Source organism: Hoplias malabaricus, chromosome X1 (genome assembly GCF_029633855.1).
Source record: "Hoplias malabaricus isolate fHopMal1 chromosome X1, fHopMal1.hap1, whole genome shotgun sequence".
Lineage (NCBI taxonomy): Eukaryota > Metazoa > Chordata > Actinopteri > Characiformes > Erythrinidae > Hoplias > Hoplias malabaricus.
Window position 1 is genome coordinate 20177138 of NC_089818.1, and position 26900 is coordinate 20204037.

Below are 26900 nucleotides of genomic sequence, written 5' to 3' on the forward strand. Positions count from 1 at the left end.
GTGGCCAGTGAGTGGGTCTAGACAGTAGATGTTTCTAATAAATTGGCCAGTGTGTGGATCTAGACAGTACGTGTTTCTAATAAAGTGACCAGTGAGTGGGTCTAGACAGTTGATGTTTCTAATAAAGTGGCCAGTGTGTGGGTCTAGACAGTAGATGTTTCTAATAAAGTGGCCAGTGTGTGGGTCTAGACAGTAGATGTTTCTAATAAAGTGGCCAGTGTGTGGGTCTAGACAGTAGATGTTTCTAATAAAGTGGCCAGTGAGTGGGTCTAGACAGTAGATGTTTCTAATAAAGTGGCCAGTGTGTGGGTCTAGACAGTAGATGTTTCTAATAAAGTGGCCAGTGTGTGGGTCTAGACAGTAGATGTTTCTAATAAAGTGGCCAGTGAGTGGGTCTAGACAGTAGATGTTTCTAATAAAGTGACCAGTGTGTGGGTCTAGACAGTAGATGTTTCTAATAAAGTGGCCAGTGTGTGGGTCTAGACAGTAGATGTTTCTAATAAAGTGGCCAGTGAGTGGGTCTAGACAGTTGATGTTTCTAATAAAGTGGCCAGTGTGTGGGTCTAGACAGTTGATGTTTCTAATAAAGTGGCCAGTGTGTGGGTCTAGACAGTTGATGTTTCTAATAAAGTGGCCAGTGTGTGGGTCTAGACAGTAGATGTTTCTAATAAAGTGGCCAGTGTGTGGGTCTAGACAGTAGATGTTTCTAATAAAGTGGCCAGTGAGTGGGTCTAGACAGTTGATGTTTCTAATAAAGTGGCCAGTGTGTGGGTCTAGACAGTAGATGTTTCTAATAAAGTGGCCAGTGTGTGGGTCTAGACAGTAGATGTTTCTAATAAAGTGGCCAGTGTGTGGGTCTAGACAGTAGATGTTTCTAATAAAGTGGCCAGTGTGTGGGTCTAGACAGTTGATGTTTCTAATAAAGTGGCCAGTGTGTGGGTCTAGACAGTAGATGTTTCTAATAAAGTGGCCAGTGAGTGGGTCTAGACAGTTGATGTTTCTAATAAAGTGGCCAGTGTGTGGGTCTAGACAGTTGATGTTTCTAATAAAGTGACCAGTGAGTGGGTCTAGACAGTTGATGTTTCTAATAAAGTGGCCAGTGTGTGGGTCTAGACAGTTGATGTTTCTAATAAAGTGGCCAGTGAGTGGGTCTAGACAGTTGATGTTTCTAATAAAGTGGCCAGTGTGTGGGTCTAGACAGTTGATGTTTCTAATAAAGTGGCCAGTGTGTGGGTCTAGACAGTAGATGTTTCTAATAAAGTGACCAGTGTGTGGGTCTAGACAGTTGATGTTTCTAATAAAGTGGCCAGTGTGTGGGTCTAGACAGTTGATGTTTCTAATAAAGTGGCCAGTGTGTGGGTCTAGACAGTTGATGTTTCTAATAAAGTGGCCAGTGTGTGGGTCTAGACAGTTGATGTTTCTAATAAAGTGGCCAATGACTGCCCACAAAAAGGTGCTTCTAATAAAGCGATCAGTGCTTTTAATAATGAAGTATTTTTTACAGTGCAATGATATGAGGAACGTTTACAGTAAAGTGGCCAGTGATGTGAAATCTCTCTCTCTCTCTCTCTCTCTCTCTCTCTCTCTCTCTCTCTCTCTCAGGGCTTCAGTGGGACGGAACTCTTAGATCTCCTCCTGGAGCAGGCTGATGATGATGGTGCCGGTGGGAGTGCTCACCCTGAGGGGCCGGGTGCTGGCCTTGCTTCCCCAGCCTGGCCAATCACAGATCAAAATGTGAGTGGCACAGCGCATGACGTGTCTGACCTAGAATCATACTGACTTGTTTTCATCAGAAGTGTACAGATTTGGGTCTGGTTTTTGATCCTCCGGTTCCATCTCATTCAAACAAGTCACTCGAGCTTTCTATCGTCCCTCAAGCAAAACCACTTCTTTAGCTGGCAGCTCCTCAGAGTTCACAGAGTGGGCGGAGAAGTGTGTTCCTTAGCCCCTCCAACACACTCGCAGTGAGAGCGCTCTGAAGAAGGCAACAGTCCTTGGTTGAGTGACAGCTTATTAAATTTGTCTGACCTATATCTATGTGTCTGGGACTGATGTTATATGCTAGTAGCCATGTTTCAACAAGATTGCAATTTGACGGCAATGCGAAGCCCTTAAGGTCAAGCATAAAATCTGCCACTTTAACTTGAGTGGACCCAAACAGTGTCAGTGTGCCTCACTCGCATCAGAATTCAAGTGAAAGGCAACAGTTTGTTAAAAGGATTTCACATGGGACTGAAAATAAAGAGAAACAAAAAGGGGCCTATAACATAGCCTTGAGGAACACCATAGATCAAGTTAAGATCTATACCAGGCAAGAAAAGTCTGTCTGACCCCAGTGTATATTAAATAAAAATCATGGTCAGTTGTACTGAAAGTTGTTCTTGCATCCAGCAGCAAAATAACAAAGAGTGGCCCTAAATAATTGACCACCCTAGCCCCTGCTAGCTGGTGTCTCCAAAAGCAAGACTTCAAAATAATCACGCTTGTTATGCTGTGCATACTTTTGTGGTGACTGGGCAGCGTAGATTCTGATGTGGACAACATCAGAGGGTTCAAGGTGAGGTTCCTTCAGCCATTAGGTATTAGTGATTCCTATTATTCATTCATTCATTCATCTTCAAAATTCATCCTGATTGTCCTGCGATTGTACTGTGGGAGGAAACCAAGACAGACACAATGAGAACACTCCAAACTCCTCACAGAAGCACAGAACTGTGTCATAGTTTATGTAATAAATATATATATTTATGTGTGTTGTGTGTTTACTTGCAGTACCTAAGCGATGCTGAAGAAGCAGCTGATGCTTTCCTGGACTCCCTCCTGTGTGTATCTGAGTGTGGGTCAGACCCCAGCTCCCCACTTTGGCCCCCATCGCCCTGTGACAGCGGCATTAGTGAGGACCCCTCATCGGACCATCCGGACACCCCGCCGCCCCCCTGCAGTCCTCTCTTCCACTCCTTCATCCAGCCTCTGCCTCCCCTTCCTCAGGTCCAGGTCCAGACCCAGGTCCAGACCCAGCAGCTGCAGCTGCAATACCAACGCCAACCAGCCGGATCCGCCTTCGGCTCTGCGCTACCAGACGTGGCCATTGATGTCGGTAAGAAACTTTTGGTCAAAGCGTCTTTCAAAGGTTTGAACAAATGCAACTGAAGATCAAAGCAGTTATGGTAATGCAGCCAGTGCCTACGGAGTGGGGCGGCAGGGGGAACGCTAATTAGATGCTTTCATTTCAGACTCAAAGTAAGCGCAGGAGCCGAAAAGAGACTCTTCCATCTAAAATAATATCCTCTTACGTGTGTGAAGTCATTTCCACTAATGTTCTCAGAGACAAAGCCAAGAGAACTGTGAAAGACCCTCTGAATCATCACTTTTAGGTTCATAAAAACCTGAAGTGAAAACACAGCAAACTCCTCACAGACAGTGACCAGCTGGGAGTTTGAACCCACAACAGAGGTGTATTGTTGACACCACCCGCAGGGCTGTGTCGTCCTTAAATTAACGCTGTGTTCCATTTGAATTTGAATGAGAGAGTTTCTGAGTTCCAAGTTGGAAATTTCAACTGGAACGCCCCCACAAGTTGGATTTCCGGAGGGAAGTCGGAAAATCAGGGGAGGTTTACCAAACCTGAGCTCAGAATTCAAAATGGCCGCCTGCATATCCACAGTGTATAAGCAGCAGTAGCATACAGTTCATTAGCTCTTCTATTTGTTTCACGTTAAACCAGTCAAGCACATTACTGTCCAACTGCTATACGTGGACGTGTTTCCATGGAGTTTGGATGAATAAATAATCACAAAGTGTGCTGTAAACAACTGGTTTTGCTAACGGTGCTAAATCGAAACAAGCTAACAGTTAAACCACACGGCGCAACACTGCATTCCTGCTGAACTCAGATGTCAGATTTTCCAAGTTCGAAGTAGGATATTTAAACTAGAATGCTCACAGAAGTCGGATTTACTCAGAAAGCCAGAGGAGCTTCACCAGTCCTGAGTTCAGAATCCAAGATGGCTGCCCACATATCAACAGTGATACAGTGTGTTGTCACATCGGTCAGCTCAGATGTGACGTCATCCCCAGCTCCGACATCCACCGTCTGAGGTAAATACATAGGAATTTCAGGAGAAATGTTGGATGATCAGGTGCTGACAAGCTTTAACCCTAACACTGTATGTATTAACGTAAGTGCACATGTAATTTGTGCAAGTTCATAAACCCAACAGTGTGATCTGACAAAACCGTTTCCCACAAGAAAGAACAACAGATGATTAAACAGCCCCAAAACCCCCACTGTTCCTACAGATAGCCTAATTTTCCGCATGGCTGGATGTTCAAAGCTTCTTTCTGGGACGCCAGGAAAATCAGAGTGATTATGGTGTTGCAGCCCTGCTAGTGCCTACTCTGATTTGCCAGGCTTTTCCTTTGTAGGACATCGCTGTGTTTTTCAAAAATCTGTTTCTAGGTAATGACTGGAATGTGTGCTGCACGTTACTGTTGGGGAAAGATTCGAAAACCAATCTGCACACAGCACATACCAACAAGGCTTGTGCAAGTGAGGGGAGGTTGCATATATAGTCCTGCAGCAGGGTTGCCGGGTCTTTTTTGCAGAGATTAACTCCAGCTATTCTGCCCTGAAGGGGTTCCATTCCGGTCCCGACAGCCTGCGTGGTCGTGTTCCAATCCCGGCGCTTTGCAGGGGTTTGTGCCAGACGTACAACAGCACAATCATTGCTGAAATTAATCACGTCGTTTCTCGTCTTCTCAAGCCATTTTTTCTCCAGCCACTGGGCAAGCGGCATTGTTTCATTGCTTTCCAGCTGGACTCTTGTGAGCTCGAATTCTGAACAGAGTTTGAAAAAATAAGCCTTTAGGGATGTGTCTTTGATGTCTTGCCATTAGCATCTATTTGAGCATCGTCAAGAAGCTCATTGTCATTGTTCTGTTCAATGCGCTATCTATCTATCTATCTATCTATCTATCTATCTATCTATCTATCTATATCTGTCTATCTATCTGTCTGTCTTTATCTGTCTATCTATCTGTCTGTCTGTCTGTCTATCTATCTGTCTGTCTTTATCTGTCTATCTATCTGTCTGTCTGTCTGTCTATCTATCTGTCTGTCTTTATCTGTCTATCTATCTGTCTGTATCTATCTATCTATCTGTCTATCTATCTATCTATATCTATCTATCTATCTATCTATCTATCTATGTATCTATCTATCTATCTATCTTTATCTATCTGTCTATCTGTCTGTCTATCTATCTATCTATCTGTCTGTCTGTCTGTCTGTCTGTATCTATCTATCTATCTATCTTTATCTGTCTATCTATATCTATCTATCTATCTATCTATCTGTCTGTCTGTCTGTCTGTCTATCTATCTATCTATCTATCTATCTATCTATCTATCTATCTGTCTGTCTGTCTGTCTGTCTGTCTGTCTATATCTATCTATCTATCTATCTATCTATCTATCTATCTATCTATCTATGTCTGTCTATATCTGTCTATCTGTCTGTCTGTCTATATCTGTCTATCTGTCTGTCTATCTGTCTGTCTGTTTATCTGCCTATCTATCTATCTATCTATCTATCTATCTATCTATCTATCTATCTATCTATCTATCTGTCTGTCTGTCTATCTATCTATATCTGTCTATCTATCTATATCTGTCTATCTATCTCTCTGTCTGTCTGTCTGTCTGTCAGTCAGTCACTTTAAAGGATTATATATCACAGTGTTTAAGTATGTGTGTGTGTGTGTGTGTGTGTGTGCCTTTGTGTACATCCATGCAGCTTCCTGGGAGTCCTGCATGTTCCCCTACAGTCCTGGGCCTCCTCAGTGTGTTCCATCACCAGAAGCGAGTCCAAAAGCCCCTTCAGTTTATCAGCTCAGTGTGAAGGACCTGCTGCTGTCTGGCCTGGGTGAAGCTGTGAGTACAGGCTGCTGATTTAATGCTGTTTGACTGTTTGTAAAGCTGTAATGCGATGGAAGTTGCTTGAAAACACTGCTTTTCCAGCACTGGAGAAACTTCTGAGAAGCGTTAACTCAGAGAGAGGGTAATGTGTGTATATTTGCATGAAAGGGTGCTGCAGAAGGTGTGTGTGTGTGTGTGTGAATGTAGGGTTGGCGAGGGAGAGACGTGAGAAGCGATGGAAGCAAGGTGTCGTTTCTTCGTGGAAATCTCTAAAGAGCCCTGTACAAATGCAATGGGAAGAGAACAGAAAGAGGGAGAGGGAGGGTGGTTGGGAGGGTTGGGGGTAGATAGATGAATCTGATGGGGCTTCAGCACTGAGGAATGACAGCTCGGGGAAAAAGGGGGCTAGAGGCAGAGGAGGGAACTTTTTACCGAGCGCAGAGAGAGCAAACACATTGGAGAGTTGGCGATGGAAATGCGCACCTATTTGGATTCGCGGTGCAGCATAAATGCAGCTATTCTGGTCTTGTGCTAATTAGGTGCAGTGTAGAGGAAGAGCCGTGTGGGGAGGGGTTATGTAAATAAACACACAGACAGACTCTGGGGTTTACACATCTGTTAGAACAGGGCTGATTTTAAAGATGGGGGTAGTTTGCTTGCAGGACAGAGTTCATAAAAAAGGTACCATACATTTACTTTATCTTGGTTTGATGCTCAAGTGACCAGTCAGGAGCACAACTGTAGCCTGTCTGTGGCTCTGCATACTTTGTTCCCCCCTTTCAGCCTGTTCTTCAGTAATCAGTACTCCCACAGGTCCACCACAGAGCAGGCATTATTTGGCTAGTGGATCATCCTCAGTGGCACTGACGCGGTGGTGTTTGTTAAGTCCTATTCAGACTGGAGTTGTTTATCAGGGAGAAGCCTGTAATAAAAATTTTACATGTCTCCTCTCTTATAAAACTAGGGCATCAGGAATGGCAATGAAAAACTAGAAGGAGTGCGAGTATCTAATCCCCAAAGTGTATCGCATTGTCACATGATGACGAGTGAGGTTCTACTTCTCGAATTCTATTAAATATAAAAGTAATATATAATATATAATGCTCTTTTAACCAGCCAGCATGATCTCCCCCTTCTCACTGATTTCTGATAACGCTCTCCCAGATGAAGTCTGGAGAACTTTCAATACCTACACCAACTCACTGCTTCAGTAACTCACATATTTTTGTATTGTTTTGCTGCTCGGAAAACATTTTCTGGGAGTATGTGCGCCGAGGCTAAATACGGTACACAGCAGTGCCTGTAATTCAGCCTGTAATTTTCTCACAGACAGGATTGATTCAAAAGGAAGTAAAATTACAAAGCATCCCCCGTAAAAGAGAGAATTACCCCAGGACCCCATGGAATTTTAATCCTGCTGGTATGAGTGGATCAGGCACAGCAGCGCAGCTAGAGTTTAAAAACCTCTCAGTGTCACTGCTGGACTGTGATTGAACCACCGACCAAAAACATCCAGGCGACAGCGTCCTGTGTCACTGATGAAGGACTAGAGGCCGACCGACACACACTGTGCAGCGACAGATGAGCTACTGTTTCTGACTTTACATCTACAAGGTGGACCAACGAGGGAGGAGTGTCTCACAGAGTGGACAGAGAGGGGACTCTTACAATAAAATATGGAACAGGGGTGGCACGGTGGCGCAGCAGGTAGTGTAGCAGTCACACAGCTCCAGGTGCCTGGAGGTTGTGGGTTCTCCCTGTGTCTGCGTGGGTTTCCTCCGGGTGACTGTCTGTGAGGAGTGTGGTGTGTTCTCCCTGTGTCTGCTTGGGTTTCCTCCGGGTGACTGTCTATGAGGAGTTGGTGTGTTCTCTCTGTGTCTGCGTGGGTTTCCTCCGTGTGCTCCGGTTACCTCCCACAGTGAATGTGAATGTGTGTGTGTGTGCCTGTGTTGCCCTGTGAAGGACTGGCGCCCCCCTCCAGGGTGTGTTCCCGCCTTGCACCCAATGATTCCAGGTAGGCTCTGGACCCACAGCGACCCTGAACTAGATAAGCGGTTACAGATAATGAATGAATGAATAATTTCAACAATCGTCCTTGTACGTAGCAAAAACAAGTTAACACAATACACATCTCCCTTATACAAGCCTATAGGCACATGTTGAAACATCGTCCCATTGATTTCAGTTATAAGGGGACTGTACTGTATACAACATAGTGTTTATGGAACGCTATATGAGTTTATCCACTTTGCTGCAGTTTCTGGTCCCCCAGCAAGGTGCTCATCTGACGGCATTCAGCCAGGAGACCATGAGCCTGGTGTGGTGCTGATGTTGGATGATTAGTTCTGGATCACAAACACCACTCAAACTAACCTCAAGGGACTGGCTGGCTCTCCATAATTCCAGAGAGCGCAGCTGCACTACTCCACAGACCCATGCCCTGGGGGCTTTATACTCTGCTAGTCTTCACTTGGCATTTAACCAGGCTCCTCCAGGGGGCCCCATTTCACTTCTTGATTAAACAAGCTGTGTGGGTACAAGCGAGCATCTGGGTCCACAATGGGTGCATCTTAAAGCAGCTGCGCACATGAGTATCTTTATACTTTTGGATAATTAATTGACGTAAAATGGCCTCTGTTCTGATTGGCTGCACTGTATGTGTCTTGTGTAAAATGCCATTGAGTCTGGAACACATGACTTCATCAAACATAGGTGGATATGTATTGAGTTTTGTGACATCACAAAAACAACATCTGTCCAACAGACTGTGGTGGTATATGGAAATGAGGCTAGGATAAAATCAGTGAATTCAGGGTTGTTGTGATGTCATAACTGGCTTGTAACTAACTCACTAACTAACTAACTCACTAACTAACTCACTCACTCACTCACAAGCCCAAATGCATACTCACTCACTCACTCACTCACTCACTCAAATACATACTTGCTCATTCATACATACCTATTCATGCACTCATATTCTGATTCACATAGGTGCAGCAGACAGTGTCTCAGTCACACAGCTCCAGGGACCAGGAGGTTGTGGGTTCGAGTCCCGCTCCGGTTACTGTCTGTGAGGAGTGTGGTGTGTTCTCCCTGTGTCTGTGTGGGTTTCCTCCGGGTGACTGTCTGTGAGGAGTGTGGTGTGTTCTCCCTGTGTCTGTGTGGGTTTCCTCCGGGTGACTGTCTGTGAGGAGTGTGGTGTGTTCTCCCTGTGTCTGCGTGGGTTTCCTCCGGGTGACTGTCTGTGAGGAGTGTGGTGTGTTCTCCCTGTGTCTGTGTGGGTTTCCTCCGGGTGACTGTCTGTGAGGAGTGTGGTGTGTTCTCCCTGTGTCTGTGTGGGTTTCCTCCGGGTGACTGTCTGTGAGGAGTGTGGTGTGTTCTCCCTGTGTCTGCGTGGGTTTCCTCCGGGTGACTGTCTGTGAGGAGTGTGGTGTGTTCTCCCTGTGTCTGCGTGGGTTTCCTCCGGGTGACTGTCTGTGAGGAGTGTGGTGTGTTCTCCCTGTGTTTGCGTGGGTTTCCTCCGGGTGCTCCGGTTTCCTCCCACGCTCCAAAAACACACATTGCTAGGTGGATTGGCGACTCAAAAGTATCCATAAGTGTGTGAGTGAATGTGTGTGTGTCTGTGTTGCCCTGTGAAGGACTGGCGCCCCCTCCAGGTTGTATTCCCGCCTTGCACCCAATGATTCCAGGTAGGCTCTGGACCCACTGCGACCCTGAACTGGATAAGGGTTACAGATAATGAATAAATGAATGATTCACATACTTTTTTTGTCACTTACTCACCTGCTCACTCATTCATCCTCTTATTCAGCCCCATGCAAACCCACATGCATTCCTGACTCATTCAGTCATGCAAAAACTCACTCACATGCACAGCCATGCTCTCATTCATTCACTTGCTTGCTCACTCACTTCCTCACATACACAGTGACAACAATGATGTTTTTAATTCTAGGGTTAAAGAGAGGTCAGATAAAATAAATTATTCACAGCAAATTTAAAAACTCTACTGTCCGTTAAAACCACAACATCCACCCAGTCCAAGAATCAGAGAGGCACATAGGTCTAATATATGCGCCCAACTGAGAGATCACAGAGGCACTATGAGTGATGCCTGCTTTAGAATTCTATACAGTACTCTCAGAACAAATGCAAGTCGTAGGAAAAACTGACCTAGTTCTTACGAAAGCCACTTTTTCAGACGCCCAAGTCTCATTTTCTCATTGCTGTTTGTGAGAGCAGAGCGAAGAGGCTTCCTCATTTAAATCAGTGAGGCTGGCTTTCCCCCAGTGAGCCTTGCTCTTGCTTCCCGGCCCAGAGTAGCTGAGGTTTTGCAGCCAAACGCTCGATGTGTTTCACAGAGGAAATGAGCCATGTGCGGCACAGCATGAGGCCTTTCTAAAACATGTCGATGTTCAAAACGCCGCTTATGTGGATGCTCACGATCTGTGTGTAAGACAGCAGGGGTCCCTTCCCTGTCAGTGTGTCTGGAGTCTGAGTAACTAATAGATATTAATGTGTCACAGCGGGAGAGACGGGGCTGAGCTGTTTCGTACGCTCGGGTGCAAAAGGTTTGGCCCTCGTCACTTTGGAAGGTTTGTTGATGAGAATAAATAACAACTCATCTGCATCTCGCATCTGCTAATGGTTTCAACTGTAACATGTGGCCTGTGCAAGGTCTGTGTTTGTTTTGTTTTTGTTATTTTTTTCAACATGCAAAACTCCAAGAGAAAATCTAACTAACTGATTGCTCACCCACTCACTCACTTACACATTCACTCTGATTACTCACTCACTCACTCACCAACTCACACATTCACTCTATTTACTCACTCACTCATCCACTCTAACTGATTTCCCACTCACTCACTCACTCACTCACAAATTCACTCTAATAACCCACTCACTCACACATTCACTCTGATCACTCACTCACTCACTCACCGACTCACACATTCACTCTGTTTACTCACTCACTCATCCACTCTAACTGATTTCCCACTCACTCACTCACTCACTCACTCACAAAGTCACTCTAATTACCCACTCACTCACACATTCACTCTGATCACTCACTCACTCACTCACTCACCGACTCACACATTCACTCTGTTTACTCACTCACTCATCCACTCTAACTGATTTCCCACTCACTCACTCACAAATTCACTCTAATTACCCACTCACTCACACATTCACTCTGTTTACTCACTCACTCACTCACTCACTCTGATTACCCACTCACTCACTCTAACTGTTTACTCACTCACTCACCGACTCACACATTCACTGTTTACTCACTCACTCACTCATCCACTCTAACTGATTTCCCACTCACTCACTCACTCACTCACAAATTCACTCTAATTACCCACTCACTCACACATTCACTCTGATCACTCACTCACTCACTCATCGACTCACACATTCACTCTGTTTACTCACTCACTCTAATTACCCACTCACTCACACATTCACTGTTTACTCACTCACTCACTCACTTTGATTACCCACTCACTCACTCTAACTGTTTACTCACTCACTCACTCACTCACTCACTCTAACTGTTTACTCACTCACTCACTCACTCACTCACTCACTCTAACTGTTTACTCACTCACTCACTCACTCACTCACTCTGATTACCCACTCACTCACTCTAACTGTTTACTCACTCACTCACTCACTCACTCACTCACTCACTCACTCACTCTAACTGTTTACTCACTCACTCACTCACGAACACAAGGCGATGCAATTTTGCTCTTATTTTTCTGGATTGTTTTTACATATTATTGTTATTAGTAGTAGTAGTAGTAGTATTGTTATTAGTATTATTACATTAATATTATTCCTAGTTCAGTGCTGTCCTCATTATTTCCTGACATTTCATTCCACTTTTTTTTAACGACTTTTCTTTGTAGAGGACTTTGAGCTGTCTTAACACATCAAAGGTAATTCTAGCCTTCTCTCTCTCTTTCTGTGTGTGTGTGTGTGTGTGTGTGTGTGTGTGTGTGTGTGTGATAGCCCAAGCAGTCTTCTCAGAGCTTGCTGCAAGACCTTGTTCTTAATGATGATGAAAAGAAACTTCTGGCAAAGGAAGGATTGTGTCTGCCTAGTCAGCTTCCTCTCACAAAGGTGAGACACACTCTCTCTCTCTCTCTCTCTCTCTCTCTCTCTCTCTCTCTCTCTACCTCATAGCTACACTCATTGTATGTGGGGTTCAGTTCCCAGCTCAGGTAGAAACATAATTATACCAGTATGAACCCTTGGGCAAGACTCCTAAACCTGCATTAGCATTTAGCATGATTAAACTGTAACTCTGATAAATGCCATCATTGTGAGTCTACAACTGCACAGTTTATCCTAGGACCTCCAGAGGACTACAGTAGGACCATCCTCAGTTTAGCAGTGTGTGAAAACTCCCCGAACACTTTATCAGACCCTGTCCTTGCCTGTTCATCTTTTAGCTACAGATGCCTTTGACTAACACTCTAATCGTTCCCTAAGTCAACGCTGTCACGTGTATCTTCACACACACAATCACAGAGCTGTGTTCATGCCACACGCAGTCACACGCAGCATCACACGCAGGCACACTCTCTCCTCTCTTTGATTTGCTTTGTGTGTTTTGTAAAGAGAATACGGAGTAACTCGCAGCCACCTACATACGCATCTGTGCTTGGAAAGATGGGAAAGGTTAATGATAACAGGTTTAGCAGAAAGGCCAGTGATGAAAGGCAAGTATATCATCATGTTCTCAAAAACACAGCGCTGATTATAGCATAGAATCAACAGACGAGGAAGGGGTCAGCGTAGAATAACTAAAGAGTGCTGAAGAAGAGGATGTTTTGACCCAGGGGGCAGGGCTAAGGGTTTTATAGCGTAATGAGTAGTTGGCTTTATTAGTAAAGGACTCCTATGAGATATCTGGAGCCAGCCACTGTGCCAGGTGTAAGGGGGAGAATGAGGGCCATCCTAACCTCCCAGAAATCTGTTATACTTTCTTGCCTCCACTGATCTAGGTGTGCTGTGGCATAACTGGGGATCAGACATGCACTCACACTACATAGGGCCATTTTAGACATTTAGAGTCACACACATTATACCTTATTGTACTTTTACTCACTAGTACTCTCCACTTCAAACAGGTGTCTCTAGTGTAGTCTCTTGACAGTTTCAGGCCATTACGGCCAAAAAGAACTGGAATCTAAGACAAACAAAAATATCGTAGACAAGTGTAAACAGGTGACACCATTCTGGAGCAGTGTAAACAGGCATATTTTATAAAAGTGTAAACAGGTGTGAGCGTTCTAGAGATGTTTAAAGGGTGAGAACATTTTTAAATGACGTAAACAGGTGAGAACATTTTAGAATCGTATAAACACATGAGAACAATCTAGAAGTTTTTAAACAGGTGAGAACACTTTTAGAAAAGCAGAAACTGGTGAGACCATTTTAGAACAGGTACGAATATTCTAGAACTGAATTTTTCAGCAGGAGGACTGAAGAGAGCTGTGGAATTATTTATGTCTCCTCTGTGATTATGTTAAGAGTGTGTTAGCATTTTGTCATCAGTGTGTTTGTAGATTGCTAGCAGTGTGTAGTTTGTTTGCAGTGTGTAAATTAGCAGTGTGTTAGCAGTTTGTTAACAGGGTGTAGTTCAATGTGCTAGCAGTATGTTAACAGGGTGTCAACAGTTTGTTAGTAGTGTGTTAACAGTGTATTAGCAGTGTGTTAACATGGTGTTAGCAGTTTGTTAGTAGTGTGTTAACAGTGTATTAGCAGTGTGTTAACATGGTGTTAGCAGTTTGTTAGTAGTGTGTTAACAGTGTACTAACAGTGTGTTAATGGTGTGCTAGAAGTTATTAGCAGTGTGTTAGCAGTTTGTTAGCAGTGTGTTAACAGGTTGTTAGCAGTTTGTTAGCAGTGTGTAAACAAAGTTTAGTTCAATGTGCTAGCAGTATGTTAACAGGGTTTCAGCAGTTTGTTAGTAGTGTGTTAACAGTGTACTAACAGTGTGTTAACTGTGTGCTAGACGTTTGTTAGCAGTTTGTTAGCAGTATGTAAACAGGCTGTTAGCAGTGTGTTGCAGGGATTTCACCCCACTTTCTTTTCATTAGAATGAGGAGAAGATCTTGAAAAAGATTCGCAGAAAGATCCGGAACAAGCAGTCAGCTCAGGAGAGCAGAAAGAAGAAGAAAGAATATGTTGACGGCCTGGAAGGGAGGTAAGATCTCACTCATTCTCTCCCTTCCTCTTTTGCTTCTTTTTTCCTTTCCTGTTCCCTCACTCTATACCCACTTCTTCCACTCCATCTTAAACTCTTTCTACCTCTTCCATCATTTCCCTCCTTTTTTTTTAACTCCCAGTATATCCCCTATTTTCCCCCATGTCCCATACTTTTTCTCTGATGCCCTTGATCCCTCTTCTTCCACTTTCAATCTCCCTTTCCCTCCATCACTATCTGTATCTCTTCTTTAATTTCTCTTTTTTACACTCCCGTGTTATCCATTTGTTCATGTCACATTTATTCTGTCTTTTTCTTTCTGTTCCACCACTCTCTCTCTCCCTCTCTCTCCCTCTATAAAAACACCTGTGAAAACCTCAAATAATGACAAATGATGCCTTTAACCAGAGTGTTTTCTGAAAAGACAGTGAAAAGCTTTTTGACCGAGGCAGTTTCTAAAGACGTACTTGAGCCTTTTCTGTTCCTAATGGATCAGTGCTTTACGGATATGAGAGAGGATTATCCGGACGACATCAATTTATAATTAACTATCACTATCTGCTGCAGTCTTTCTGCCATTCAAACCTTTACATGACACTCATTAACAGTATAATCATCTTCTCACTATCATCCAGTGTGTGGTGAGGGGGTGGGGGGGGGAGGGCTTGAACACTCAGACAGTGACTGAAATAAAGAGAGTACATGTCTCAATATAAATCTTGTTTCATGTACTGGATATGATTTATGTGCTCTCTATAATGTGATTTATTAATAACCAACATCATTTCTTATTCAGAATGGCTGCCTGCAGTGCACAGAATCTGGAGTTGCAGAAGAAAGTGATTCAGCTGGAGAAAACCAACACGTAAGAGTCCTGACCTCAAATTATCCACAGTTTACTAATCTGCTCATTACCCACAATCCCCTAACACCGCCGTCCACGTCATTTTACACTATGACTCATATTTGTGCTCAAGAGGATTCCCGCTCTTGTCCCCGTGCATTACCCTTAAAAGTCCATGGCATCAGAGGCTAAAAAGATTTTGAAAACCAAAAACCATGCACTGCACATTGGGTACAAGGAATGAACACACTCCAGATTGGGATTCAGTCCGTTATAGGGCATCGCACACTCACCCAATCACTCACACCTGTCAACAATGTCACACAAGTAAATCCACTTACCAGCATGTGTTATTGGATTATCTGAGGAAACCGGAAGAAACCCACACAGACACAGGGAGAACACACTCCACAGACAGTGACCCGAGGCAAGCATCCAATCCAGGACCACTATAAACAGTGACACCATGTCACACCAAGAAATCCACATTTGTAAACAGAAGCCCTATCATGTCTCCCACGAACGTAAAAATGCAAACAGAGAACCTCGGTATTGTAAAAGGGTGAGAGCCCCCTGCTTTGAACGCTATTCACATGCCATCTCAGATAAAGCCATGCTGAGGTACACCACCAGCTGCTTTATTGATATCAAGAAATCAATGGTTTTTGGGAATGAACCAAAAGTATTCTAGGACATCATGAGTGGGGAGAACCTTCTACTAGAACCGTGCGCACTGGTGGGAATAATCTAGACCAGCATGAAGAGGTGAGAACCTTCTAGAACAGTGTAAACAGGTGACAACATTGTAGCACAGTGTGAATGGATATGTTTTCTGTAACAGGGAGAACATTCTAAAACAGCCGAACGAAGAATAATCTACAACCGTGAGAATTCTAGACGAGAGAACGTGAGGAGAACATTCCAGAACAGTATAAACAGTATCTCTCTCTCTCTCTCTCTCAGTTCTCTGATGGAGCAGTTGAGGAGGCTGCAGGCTGTGGTTATGAGCGGCTGCTGTAAACCTGCTCAGACTGGCACCTGTGTCCTGGTGAGTGGGCCTTGGCAGGAAGACAGGCTCTTTGTGTTTTACTCCTGTGATAAGGGCGTATCTTACAGTGATAACAAATGTCACTGATGATACACACAATGGACTTAAATGTTATGAAGTCAGCACAGGAAGCACGTTAGCTTCAATTTGACATATTTGAGAATACTGACTTGTGAATGACTTTATTGGTTGCATACTCAACCAATAGCACTACGGCTCTGGCTACAGTGACCTAATGGGCAGGGCTTTGTGCAGCAGTGTACATCCAAAATATAAACATTCATTCATTATCTGTAACCCTTATCCAGTTCAGGGTCGCGGTGGGTCCAGAGTCTAGGCGCAAGGCGGGAATACACCCTGGAGGGGGCGCCAGTCCTTCACAAGGCAACACAGACACACACACACATTCACTCACACACTCACACATACGGACACTTTTGATTCGCCAATCCACCTACCAACGTGTGTTTTTGTACTGTGGGAGGAAACCGGAGCACCCGGAGGAAACCCACGCGGACACAGGGAGAACACACCACACTCCTCACAGACAGTCACCCGGAGGAAACCCACGCAGACACAGAGAGAACACACCACACTCCTCACAGACAGTCACCCGGAGGAAACCCACGCAGACACAGAGAGAACACACCACACTCCTCACAGACAGTCACCCGGAGGAAACCCACGCGGACACAGGGAGAACACACCACACTCCTCACAGACAGTCACCCGGAGGAAACCCACGCAGACACAGGGAGAACACACCACACTCCTCACAGACAGTCACCCGGAGGAAACCCACACAGACACAGAGAGAACACACCACACTCCTCACAGACAGTCACCCGGAGCGGGAATCGAACCCATAACCTCCAGGCCCCTGGAGCTGTGCGACTGTGACACTACCTGCTGCGCCACCGTGCCGCCCTAAATATAAACATTTCTTTAATAGTTTTATTTCACTCATACTGCCTATGATTCCAGTGTGTGTTTTACCTTTAACATGCAGTTTCCAGTATGTGAACTGACTGCTGTAGGCTTCCATTGCTTCCATTCATTTTTGATGCTAACTTCGAACACCGAACACGTCTTGGCTGATAAAGGTTTAGGAGAACCTCGTGCATCCATTCAGGCTCCATAGAGGCATCCTGCCCTAGATGGAGATGCAAAATATATTATTGAGTGCAGGAGTGAAGCTCTCATTATCCCCCTGTATACGCGATGCTTGTTTTGATCAATGAATAATTTATAAGAGGCTTGGAATGAATGATTGTTAAACATATGAATGTATGTGCCGTTCTGCTGATTGTACACGTGGACAAAAACAGACAAAATGGCTGCTACTGTTAAGCTGCATGTCCATTTTTATAGCATTTTATAACAGCGTTTCATGCAGTGTCCCAAACCATTTCACAAGTCCATTGAAGATGATTTCTCTCACTCTATTCTCTCTGACCTACAAAGGCCAGAGCCTTGACCCACAAACCTGAACAGCATTAAAGTGAGGGAGAGGCTAAAGAGGCCATTCCATGCTCATTTTTGTGGCATTTACATTCATCTGTTCACTATTTTATTTTCATTGTTGAGTTTGAAGTTGAGCTTATTTCATGAATCTCATTTCAAACCATCAATGGACTTGAACCGACTGCACAACTGTGTCTGTGATCCCTCAGTTAATGAAAGCTTCAATACTTGCAGGTAGCACTGGTCTAACAAGCATCCATTGTTAACTACACCATATTTTCTTTGTATTTACACCCAAGTGTCTTCTAAAATCAAGGGAGCTGGTCCCTGGAGTGTACAGCAATAACAGCCTCTACTCTTCTGGGAAGGCTTTACATGCACATAGATAGATATATGGTGCGAAACAGAACTGTGCAAATGTGCATGAGGTATATCAGTGATTACAGACTGTCACTGTCTAATGAAAACACACATCTCCAAAATTATAACAGCAGAACAAAAACCTTCTTAAATTTCAATGGAAGTCAAGGTAAAACAATTTAATTAAACATCATTTTGGAGCATTCCTATTGGTCCATTCATCGTGAAATGTGAAGGAAAGCTGCTCTGTTTACATGATGTAATGAACTAAAAATGGAAATACATGTCCTTCATTGGACAGCAGTGATATATGTGTTATACATATAAGTATGATATAATATAACTTGATGTTGTTGAGGATTTGATGGCATTCAGCCATGAGGACATTAGCCAGGTCATAATTTTTAGGTGATTAGCTTTGCATCACAATTATCTCAAATGACGTTTCACCTCTCCACAGCCCAAGGGAGGGCTTTATGGCCCACAAACTGACACTTGTTAAAGAGTAGGCTCATGTCCACAGTGACCCATTTAATTAATATTGCTTTTCTATGACGATTACACAGGCTCTGTGTGTGCTTTTAAACAAATGTCTCAGCAATAGTTACACCTTAAATGAGCTTCTTATTCGCTAATTATTCATTCATTCATTATCTGTAAGCGCTTATCCAGTTCAGGGTCACGGTGGGTCCAAGGCGGGAATACACCCTGGTGGGGGCGCCAGTCCTTCACAGGGCAACACAGACACACACACTCACACCTACGGACACTTTTGAGTCGCCAACCCACCTACCAACATGTGGTTTTTTTTTTTTTTTTGGACTGTGGGAGGAAACCCACGCGGACATGGGGAGAACACACCAACTCCTCACAGACAGTCACCCGGAGGAAACCCACGCAGACACAGGGAGAACACACCACACTCCTCACAGACAGTCACCCAGAGGAAACCCATGCAGACACAGGGAGAACACACCACACTCCTCACAGACAGTCACCCGGAGGAAACCCACGCAGACACAGGGAGAACACACCACACTCCTCACAGACAGTCACCCGGAGGAAACCCACGCAGACACAGGGAGAACACACCACACTCCTCACAGACAGTCACCCAGAGGAAACCCATGCAGACACAGGGAGAACACACCACACTCCTCACAGACAGTCACCCGGAGGAAACCCACACAGACACAGAGAGAACACACCACACTCCTCACAGACAGTCACCCAGAGCGGGAATCGAACCCACAACCTCCAGGCCCCTGTAGCAGTGTGACTGCGACACTACCTGGTGCGCCACTGTGCCACCCTATTCACTAATTAATGTATCCAAATATATTTGGACATAGTTCTGATTAGCTTTGGTATTTTGACCTAGGTGCAAAAGTAAACAAGCAGGACTTTACACACTGGGAATGGCTGACTGAACACACTAAGTCTAAGAAAAGTAAGAGGACGAAAGGTCCAGTCAAGTTCCACTGTGTTACATGTTTGTGTTTCAGCTGCATAAGCGTAAGATTAGCATGAACAAGCTTGAAGATTGATTATTATTTTACCACCGGCTGAAAAGACTCTTCCTCTCTTGTAGGTGTTGCTCTTGTCCTTCTCCCTCATCCTGTTCCCCAGTCTCCAGCCAGTGTCCCTCAGCGGAGCCGGTCAGCCGGGGGACTTTGCGGCATCTAGAGGTCAGTGATTCAGTCAGGTGGCGAAGTAGGATCTCAAATGACACTTTACCTAATCCCAAAGTGTTGGATAGAGCTATAAAACACTGGAGAACACAGTTCCACTGCTCCACTGCCCAGCGCTAGGAGGTTAACCCCTGTAACCTCTGGCTTTTAATGGAGAATTTGTCTGAACTGCTCATACGGTCAAGACCAATGGCTGTTTTATAGAAATAGAGTGGCCCCCTAACCTGGTTCTGATGTTTTGGCAGTGAGCCAAGGCAAGCTTAGACTCATGTGTAGCTGCTTCAGATGCTCCAAATCTATTTACTTTGCTTCACTGAAAGAGACTCTACTACTGACCTCCTGGACATAGGCCCGATACTAACACTTTCAGCTCTATATATTAGCAATTAGTGGTTCAGTTTGGTCCCAAACCCTATGGGGTTAAAAATGTCATTTTGGAAATGTGAGCATATTTATGACCTAAAACATACAGAGCTATTGACCCCTCCTACTTGAGGCATTTAAAGGCAATGTTCACAATTCTAATTTAAAAACACTTTTTATAAAATTCTGAGGATTTTTCCTCATCATTTGCTCACTCTCTGAACTGGAACCCGGTCTAATGTGTTTACGAAACCCCAGTGTCAGTTAATGAGTGAAAAAAATAAAAGGTTATGCTAGGATTTCCCAGTAAACAAGGAACGTCCCTGGACGTTCAAAATAGGTCTAAAAATAGTCTGTCCGTCAAGGACATATTTTAAACGTCAATGGACGTCTAAATTCCATCTTAATAAGTTAGTTAAGTGGTGACCAATCGATAACGTCAGTGGACGTCCAAAACGCGTTTTATACAAGTATTTATTTCGGGACCAATTAATAACGTCAATGGACGTCCAAAATACGTCTAATAGTCGTCTTTTCAATGTCTGTGTTTGGACGTCTTTTCAACTTTCATTTTCAACCTTAAGAGAACGTTGATTAGACGGCAATCATTACGTTATTTCAACGTTGAATCAACGGCTAATTGTTTACTGGGTTCCCTTTCATGGCAGTTATACTACATCTGGAGGTGTTTAGACAGTAGAGAGACCTCCAAATGTGGAAAAGCATGAATCAAGATATGGATATCGCTCTATTCCTGCTCCATGGGTGGGTAATATTGACCTATTTTTGCTGTGTTTGATTACTTAAGGTGGAACGGACCCCAAATTCAGGAGAGTGCTTTAAGTAAATTCTAGTAAACACAGACTGAACGTGCTACAAAACTAAACAACCCAAGTTACAAATGAGTTTCTGTGGTAATTCAAACAGTAAACAAAAACCCACAGACAACAGTTCCACCTTAAAAGACAGAGCTTCTGAACATAAACAAACCAGAAAGAGCAGCAATTCCCCAGAATCATAGATGTTAGTGTGCAGGTTCTCTTTGAAGTGATTCGGAAGCAGTATCACCACAGTGGATCTGATTGTACAGTGTGGACCGATGGCTGTTTAATAGGCCCCTGCCCCAGCCAACCCCCGGCTCCTGAATCTTTCCCTTTGGTTTCGTTTAATCACTGCTCACATTAGTGAGGGCAGGGATGCACTTAGCTGTCAGAATCCCAATCACCTCCATCCACAGGCACTGTACACGCGCAGGCACTTTACACTAGGGGAGACGGCTATTATGCGTAGGGCTGTCGATATTAATGACATCAGTATTCCAGCGCTGCACTGCTATACTGATTACTCAGTAATCAGAGAGGACTTTTGGGAAACACCAGTCATCACCTCCTCCTGCTGCACACAAACTGTTTCAAAGTCACTGCTCTGTCTCACTTGTCTCTTGAGACACTCTTTGACTCTCACTTCTCACTTTAGACGAGTTGTCTCATGATATTAATCAGTTCTTAAACGCTGGTGACCGCTGATGTAAACACGAGTGAGGTCGTTTAGATGTCACACAGTGTTTGCCCCTTGTCCGTCATGCTCTGTGATGATGGTGCAGCAAAATGTCGAGTGAATCAAACCCCAGTCATCAGCTCTTATTGAACTATGCTTTACTGGAGCAGGGACTCGAACCCCAGTCATCAGCTCTTACGTATCTGTGCTTTAACCGAGCAGGGACTCGAACCCTAGTCATCAGCTCTTACGAATCTGTGCTTTACCCGAGCAGGGACTCGAACCCTAGTCATCAGCTCTTACGAATCTGTGCTTTACCCGAGCAGGGACTCGAACCCCAGTCATCAGCTCTTACGTATCTGTGCTTTACCCGAGCAGGGACTCGAACCCCAGTCATCAGCTCTTACGCATCTGTGCTTTACCCGAGCAGGGACTCGAACCTCAGTCTTCAGCTCTTACGTATCTGTGCTTTACCCGAGCAGGGACTCGAACCCCAGTCATCAGCTCTTACGTATCTGTGCTTTACCCGAGCAGGGACTCGAACCCCAGTCATCAGCTCTTACGTATCTGTGCTTTACCCGAGCAGGGACTCGAACCCCAGTCATCAGCTCTTACGTATCTGTGCTTTACCCGAGCAGGGACTCGAACCCCATTCATCAGCTCTTACGTATCTGTGCTTTACCCGAGCAGGGACTCGAACCCCAGTCATCAGCTCTTACGTATCTGTGCTTTACCCGAGCAGGGACTCGAACCCCAGTCATCAGCTCTTACGTATCTGTGCTTTACCCGAGCAGGGACTCGAACCCCAGTCATCAGCTCTTACGTATCTGTGCTTTACCCGAGCAGGGCCTCGAACCCCAGTCATCAGCTCTAACGTATCTGTGCTTTACCTGAGCAGGAACTCGAACCCTAGTCATCAGCTCTAACGTATCTGTGCTTTACCCGAGCAGGGACTCGAACCCCAGTCATCAGCTCTTACGAATCTGTGCTTTACCCGAGCAGGGACTCGAACCCTAGTCATCAGCTCTTACGTATCTGTGCTTTACCCGAGCAGGGACTCGAACCCTAGTCATCAGCTCTAACGTATCTGTGCTTTACCCGAGCAGGGACTCGAACCCCAGTCATCAGCTCTTACGAATCTGTGCTTTACCCGAGCAGGGACTCGAACCCTAGTCATCAGCTCTTACGTATCTGTGCTTTACCCGAGCAGGAACTCGAACCCTAGTCATCAGCTCTAACGTATCTGTGCTTTACCCGAGCAGGGACTCGAACCCCAGTCATCAGCTCTTACGAATCTGTGCTTTACCCGAGCAGGGACTCGAACCCTAGTCATCAGCTCTTACGTATCTGTGCTTTACCCGAGCAGGGACTCGAACCCCAGTCATCAGCTCTTACGAATCTGTGCTTTACCCGAGCAGGGACTCGAACCCTAGTCATCAGCTCTTACGTATCTGTGCTTTACCCGAGCAGGGACTCGAACCCCATTCATCAGCTCTTACGTATCTGTGCTTTACCCGAGCAGGGACTCGAACCCCAGTCATCAGCTCTTACGTATCTGTGCTTTACCCGAGCAGGGACTCGAACCCCAGTCATCAGCTCTAACGTATCTGTGCTTTACCTGAGCAGGAACTCGAACCCTAGTCATCAGCTCTAACGTATCTGTGCTTTACCCGAGCAGGGACTCGAACCCCATTCATTAGCTCTTACGAATCTGTGCTTTACCCGAGCAGGGACTCGAACCCTAGTCATCAGCTCTTACGTATCTGTGCTTTACCCGAGCAGGGACTCGAACCCTAGTCATCAGCTCTAACGTATCTGTGCTTTACCCGAGCAGGGACTCGAACCCCAGTCTTCAGCTCTTACGAATCTGTGCTTTACCCGAGCAGGGACTCGAACCCTAGTCATCAGCTCTTACGTATCTGTGCTTTACCCGAGCAGGGACTCGAACCCTAGTCATCAGCTCTAACGTATCTGTGCTTTACCCGAGCAGGAACTCGAACCCTAGTCATCAGCTCTAACGTATCTGTGCTTTACCCGAGCAGGGACTCGAACCCCAGTCATCAGCTCTTACGAATCTGTGCTTTACCCGAGCAGGGACTCGAACCCTAGTCATCAGCTCTTACGTATCTGTGCTTTACCCGAGCAGGGACTCGAACCCCAGTCATCAGCTCTTACGAATCTGTGCTTTACCCGAGCAGGGACTCGAACCCTAGTCATCAGCTCTTACGTATCTGTGCTTTACCCGAGCAGGGACTCGAACCCTAGTCATCAGCTCTTACGTATCTGTGCTTTACCCGAGCAGGGACTCGAACCCCAGTCATCAGCTCTTACGAATCTGTGCTTTACCCGAGCAGGGACTCGAACCCTAGTCATCAGCTCTTACGTATCTGTGCTTTACCCGAGCAGGGACTCGAACCCCATTCATCAGCTCTTACGTATCTGTGCTTTACCCGAGCAGGGACTCGAACCCCAGTCATCAGCTCTTACGTATCTGTGCTTTATTCGAGCAGGGATTCGAACCCTGGTTATCATTTCTACCCGATGTAGATAAATACAACTTGTTATCATCATATCACTATATTTTCAACCACTAATTTCCCATCTGTAAAGTGCTATGGAATTTTCCAGAAACAGAGTCCCAGACTCTTCTGGCAGTGTTTTTGCTGATGTTACTCTAGATCACAGTCTGCTCTTTCTCCATTCCTCAGTGTTGGGGGAACTAGGCCCATAGTGGGTTGAAGACTCGACGGCGAGCATATTAAGTCATCATGGTATTGATCGGTTTACATCCTCGTGTTCCTCTGAGGCTTAGGAAATCATGGCAGCTACCAATTCAGCCTGTTATCCACTTTGCTGCAGTAGCACCCCCCCCCCCTCCTTTCCCTGACCAAGCATTCCTCTGGGAGATAGAAGGCTTCTAGTCTACTGCTCCACAGTCATGTCTATAAACACCTGGGGGATAGAAACCTGGCCATGCACTGAGCTTGGTTTTGGTTTTGCTTTAATTCTGTAGTTTAACCCTTTATTTGCATTCATATACGGTGCTGTACAATGTCCACCCAATGTCCACAAATGTAAAGTGCATTACAAATAAATGTATTATTATTATTCTCTGATGTTACATAGTGCGGTTTCTGCAGTGCTGAGCCAGAGACAGACCCTATATTCTCCCAATTACAGGTCAATGGAGCATCCTAATAATTTTGAAGATGTGATTTTAACGTAAAAAATACTACCTAGTTTTGCTTTAAAACATCTGATCTTGTCAGAAATAGGATTTCCTTTGTTTGAGGGATGTATGACCTCACATGACCCGATGATGAGTAACGAGGAAAGAACTCGTAGATAAAAACACAGCATAAATGTTATTTTATGCTGTTTATGTAACAATAGAACAACGATGAAGCTGCCATAAGCAACACAAACGGCCTAGCAAAGATATAACCAGAAAATGACAAATGACCGACAGCCCACAGACAAATACACAGAGCGTATATAAAAATAGACAATAGGCAGCACCTGTGAGCGCTGACACGTGACAGGGCGTGGTAAGAGGAGACGCCAGAGACCTGAAGAAGCAAATCAAACAAAGCACATGACAGATTAAGGATGAGACGCACTAGAACATGACGAAGAACAGCACAAAGACAGCGAGTACTGGATAAAAATAGCATTATATTGCTTTCCTGTGCACGACTGACGAGGTTGATATTGAAGATATTAATGAATCCCGATTTATGGCATGAGCGAGTGGCTCTCTCCTCGGCTTCCAGATTCCCTCCAGCCACTTCTCCAATTTGACCACTTTCAGCTCCGTTACACTCATCTCATACCAAGCAATCATCCAGCTTTTGATTAATTCATTCACGAGGTGATATGGACTTAATATGAAATGGCAAAGATTTTCCGGCTGCTTAATGGAGTCTCTGGGCCCAGTGTGGATCAGACTGGACACTGATGCTGAGCTGATTACACTGGTCTGTATTATCTCTGGGGTATTCAAGGTAATGTCTCCTTTTGTTTGTTTTTAAACTAGTGCTAACCACATTTTTGTGCTTGTGTCCTCCTCTAGTCCACTCACGGTCCCTACGCTCTGTGGTGGAGATCCATAGCCTGTCCTCTCCTGTCTTCTCCATGGACAGAGGGGTGGAGACGACCACCGTGATTACCAAGATGCACATCCGGCCAGGATACGCAGACATGGAGCCTCTAACCCACAATCGTAGCTATGGAGACCGGGAGCATCACCATGGCGACCCCATCACTGGGCACAAGGCAACGTTGAGTTGGCTCTCACGCCCCGATTCGGGACCGTATCACCAGGAGCACAGAAAATGATGTCATTAGCCATTTGAATGGATACGTGCTTCTGTTCCCAGCGGCGCGGAACAAACACAACAACCGAGAATTGCTTTAACTTGATGATAGGCGTCAGCTTTGGGGCAGAGAAATGAACGCAGTGTTTGATGCTGACAATTGCCTTTGCTTTCACTGCTGCAGACGGCTGGGACATTATCCTGAGCCTCTGAAAGAGTTTAACAGCGGGACAGCTTTGACAATCCACACCGAGACCCTTCACTCTCTCACACGGCTGCTCTGTATCGACGTGTGAACGAACACACTGACCACTGACAATCACACCACTGACAATCACACCACTGACAATCACGCAAATGACAATAACACCACTGACAATCACACCACTGACAATTAAACCACTGACAATAACACCACTGACAATTAAACCACTGACAATAACACCACTGACAATCACACCACTGACAATAACACAAATGACAATTAAAGCACTGACAGTTAAACCACTGACAATAACACCACTGATAATAACACCACTGACAATCACACCACTGACAATTAAACCACTGACAATAACACCACTGACAATCACACCACTGAAAATAACACAAATGACAATTAAAGCACTGACAATAACACCACTGATAATAAAACCACTGACAATCACACAGATAACAATCACACCAATGACAATCACACCACTGACAATAACACAAATGACAATTAAAGCACTGACAATAACACCACTGACAATAACACCACTGACAATCACACCACTGACAATAACACAAATGACAATAACGCAAATGACAATTAAAGCACTGACAATAACACCACTGACAATCACACCACTGACAATAACGCAAATGACAATTAAAGCACTGACAATAACACCACTGACAATCACACCACTGACAATAACACAAATGACAATAACACCACTGACAATCACACCACTGACAAAAACACCACTGACAAACACACCACTGATGATAAAACCACTGACAATCAAACCACTGACAATAACACCACTGACAATCACACCACTGACAATTAAAGCACTGACAATAACACCACTGATAATAACACCACTGACAATCACACCACTGACAATAACATCACTGACAATCACACCACTGACAATAACACCACTGACAATAACACAAA

At 44.8% G+C, this 26900-nt stretch overlaps 1 protein-coding gene across 1 annotated transcript in view; it reads left to right on the top strand.

Annotated features, from left to right (window-relative positions):
- The window catches only part of LOC136676140 (cyclic AMP-responsive element-binding protein 3-like protein 3-A), a 32197-nt gene extending 6443 nt beyond the window's left edge, over positions 1 to 25754 (top strand). The window contains exons 2-10 of the mRNA XM_066653010.1: positions 1603 to 1734; positions 2773 to 3097; positions 5795 to 5931; positions 11947 to 12057; positions 14043 to 14149; positions 14946 to 15014; positions 15957 to 16041; positions 19457 to 19553; positions 25489 to 25754. Coding sequence (XP_066509107.1) covers positions 1603 to 1734; positions 2773 to 3097; positions 5795 to 5931; positions 11947 to 12057; positions 14043 to 14149; positions 14946 to 15014; positions 15957 to 16041; positions 19457 to 19553; positions 25489 to 25754 — 1329 coding nt within the window. The remainder of the gene's footprint in view (positions 1 to 1602; positions 1735 to 2772; positions 3098 to 5794; positions 5932 to 11946; positions 12058 to 14042; positions 14150 to 14945; positions 15015 to 15956; positions 16042 to 19456; positions 19554 to 25488) is intronic.
- The last annotated feature ends 1146 nt before the right edge of the window (positions 25755 to 26900 follow it).